This window comes from Dioscorea cayenensis, chromosome 8, assembly GCF_009730915.1.
Source record: "Dioscorea cayenensis subsp. rotundata cultivar TDr96_F1 chromosome 8, TDr96_F1_v2_PseudoChromosome.rev07_lg8_w22 25.fasta, whole genome shotgun sequence".
NCBI lineage: Eukaryota > Viridiplantae > Streptophyta > Magnoliopsida > Dioscoreales > Dioscoreaceae > Dioscorea > Dioscorea cayenensis.
Genome location: NC_052478.1, coordinates 10,608,934 through 10,612,186, shown reverse-complemented (window position 1 = coordinate 10,612,186; position 3,253 = coordinate 10,608,934). Strand labels below are relative to the sequence as shown.

Below are 3,253 nucleotides of genomic sequence, written 5' to 3'. Positions count from 1 at the left end.
TATGGTAAGAAACAAGACTTGGCCATTTACTGCCCTCTTTGAGAGTACACTGACCAAAGCTGGCATCTTTGTCTGCCTTTCTTTCCCTACTCACTGTTTTGTGTCCACTGGAACCCCACTAGTCTCCTTCCGCCCCTTTGTGCTTCCTTCCTCATAGGCCATGAATGAGTAGTGGAATGGACATGGATTCAAGCTCCTCCTCTTCCTCAGAGAAGCCTTCAAAGAAGGGGAAGGGGTTGGTACAGCAGCAGGAGCCACCAAGGTGTCAGGTTGAAGGTTGCAAGCTGGATTTGAGTGATGCCAAGGCTTACTATTCCAGGCACAAGGTTTGTGGCATGCACTCTAAGTCTCCCATGGTGATTGTTGCTGGCCTTGAACAAAGGTTCTGTCAGCAGTGTAGCAGGTCAGTTTGCCTTTCTTTTCATTGCTGAATCTTGATTATTTAACTTCAATGTGTAGAAATTTGTTGCTTGTTTAGGGTTTTTTTTTATTGATTGATTTACTTGTATGCTTGTTTTGTGCTTGTGATTGCTTGTTGAATGATTCATATTTGAGGAATTTTTTTGGACTCTGATTATGATTCTGCTGTTTGGACATCATAGGGGACTAACTATGAAACTCTGCTCTGTTTTTCGTTTTTTTTCTTCTTTTTTTTTTATTTTATATTTTGGTGGCTTTTGTTCTGGGGATTTTATTTACTGTTGTATTGAAGTTATAACAATTTGTATTGTGGTTTTTCTTTCCATCTTGTGTTTATAATTTGAACTTTATTTCTGAATTTTTGGTACTGTGTTTTAATTTTAAAGTTGGAGTTGCATCAGGTTTTTCCCTCAAAATCATGTGTAGATGTTTTCTTAGATCAACAATGCGGGATCTGTTTAAGAAAATTAAGTTCATATGTTGTTAATATGTATGGTGATTTGTTACCGGAAAGGCGAAAGCTTTTTCTAGTGAACTCAAGACAGAAACATCCATTTTTGGACTCATTTTTTTTTTCCTACAAAAGTATTAATGGCATGTTTGCTAGTTCATTTAATCTACATTAAGATATGTGGTTCAGCGAACGTCCATTTGTCTATGCTGATGGTTAGATGAAGGATTAATAGAGAACTTTAATGACATTGTCTATTTGTCTATGCGGATGGTTAGATGAAGGCTTAATAGAAAACTTTAATGACATTTTATTTTGAATCACTACCATTAAATTCATCTACAACATGTGGTCCATATATCTTTAAAGCAACTCTTTCTGTTGAAAGGTATGCAGAATGTTGTATTTAACTTGATCTTTATGAGGACTTGTTGTTGCCACTGTTTTGATTTACTGAAAAATTCTTCAAATGAATTAGTTCCATCTTATAATTTCAAACGCCTGATAGTTTATCTCAATCCTATTATTGTTACTTCATTATCTGATTAAGTGATTCAAAACACGATGAAACAGCTGAATCAAATTAGTGTGGTTCATGATGTTCTGATGAGTTGTGTGAGAAGCTGAAAATTCTTTGTGGAATGACAGATTGATGAACATTTTACGGATACATGAAAACCTATTTTTGAATAAGTGTGCGACTTATAAACATCGCAGTTCATAAATTTAGTAGTTGAGATGTTGGTGAAGCTCCTTCATTCCTTCGCCCTCAGTGAAACTGGTGCAAAAAACCTACCAGTTATCAAATTCATGTGGTCCCAAACCTCGCTATATAGTTCATGCTTGTTCTAACAACTATCCATACTTCGCATCAAGTGTATTTTATCAACTGTTTTCTTGCCTTTACATGAAGCTCTTGCTTATGTTGGTCACCATAGTTGTAGTTTTCTGTTCTCAAATATCTGAATTATAGAAGATTTGTATTTTTCCATGACTAACAAACTTCTTTCTGTTTTTCTGAGTAAAACTGCGGACAGGTTCCACCAGTTGCCTGAATTTGACCAAGGGAAACGCAGTTGCCGAAGACGCCTAGCAGGCCATAATGAACGTCGAAGGAAGCCGCCTCCTGTGCCTCTGTCGTCACGCTATGGACGACCGACATCCTTCCAAGGTCCCCCATTCATAATTATAAACTCATTCTTAGAAAACAAATGTTTTCAATAAGTAGATAGATCTCAATATTAAATAATTTGCTCACATTGTCAACAGAGGACAACAGCAGCAGATACAGAAGCTTTCTCATGGACTTCACTAGTTATCCAAGGCCTCCAGGAAGAGAAGTTTGGCCAACCATAAGGGCCGATGATCGATCAGCTAGTAGCAACTGGCAAAGTGGCTTCAGCCCAGCGGCAGCCAGGGTCCCTGAGCACAATGCCAGCCATCAGTACATGCAAGGCTCGATATCTGGGACACTCTTTTCAAACCAAGATGTCTCGCAAGTCGAAAGCCTCACCGGAGTCGACGAAGACTCCAGCTGTGCTCTCTCTCTTCTGTCAACTCAACCATGGTGCAGTACTCCCGGAAGCCAAGCTCAAACAGTGTCAGCCAACACTAGTTTTGAAGGTACGACATCATTAGCTTCTAATTATGCAGATACTACCGCTTATGGAGTTAGTAGTAGCAGCGTCGGTGCAATTGAAGTTCAACATGAGATGGCTCAGTTCCCCGGCGAGCTTGAGCTAGCTCTCCAAGGGGGTAGGCGGGGGTTGGACATCGTCCCCGGCAAGGAATACGAACAATCTGGTCGTGGTCATGGCCATGGTCATGGCATGCATTGGCCTCTTTAGAGGCAATGTTGTACTGTGTTTTTTTTTTCTTTGGCTTTTAGATCTTATTAATCTCGAAACTCTGGTGTTTTTGTTTAAAGATCTTTAGAGATCTGAATTTGTTCATGTTGTGCTGAAAGAATGACTGAATGTCAAACTAGTGTTATGTTTTCTTTTGTTTGTCATGTTTTGAGCCCAATTGGTGAATATACAGGGAAAGACCCGTAAGTCATGACAAATTTCCTACTACTTAAAACATCATTTTATTTTTAAAAATACTGCGAGTGTTTATTAAATTTTAGAAATAAAATAAAAATTAACTGTATTTTAACTAATTTTTTAAAAAAGTATTGATATACCTCTTATATGCTCACCGAAGTATTCTTGCATGAGGTTATGACCAAGAAGTTGTTCGGCACGTGTTTGCAGGAGCTTGTGCATCAACCCTGGTGCATGGAGCTACCAAGCTTGCCAAATTGTGGAAAGCTCACCAAGGGAGAGGTGCACATGAGCATAGTCTGACTTAGCGAGCTCTCGGGACGAAGGTACCAAGCTT

At 39.0% G+C, this 3,253-nt stretch overlaps 1 protein-coding gene across 1 annotated transcript; it reads left to right on the top strand.

Moving 5' to 3' along the window:
• Positions 1–2,868, top strand: LOC120266755 (squamosa promoter-binding-like protein 17). Its single transcript, XM_039274420.1, has 3 exons — positions 1–403; positions 1,909–2,042; positions 2,141–2,868. The coding sequence occupies exons 1-3, from the start codon at positions 165–167 to the stop codon at positions 2,716–2,718; spliced, it is 951 nt and encodes a 316-aa protein (XP_039130354.1). The 5' UTR covers positions 1–164; the 3' UTR covers positions 2,719–2,868.
• The last annotated feature ends 385 nt before the right edge of the window (positions 2,869–3,253 follow it).

Coding starts and splice junctions, on each gene's coding strand:
- LOC120266755 (XM_039274420.1), top strand. CDS start 165: ATGAGTAGTGGAATGGACATGGATTCAAGCTCCTCCTCTTCCTCAGAG. Junction 404..1,908: donor TTCTGTCAGCAGTGTAGCAG/GTCAGTTTGCCT, acceptor AACTGCGGACAG/GTTCCACCAGTTGCCTGAAT. Junction 2,043..2,140: donor ACGACCGACATCCTTCCAAG/GTCCCCCATTCA, acceptor CATTGTCAACAG/AGGACAACAGCAGCAGATAC.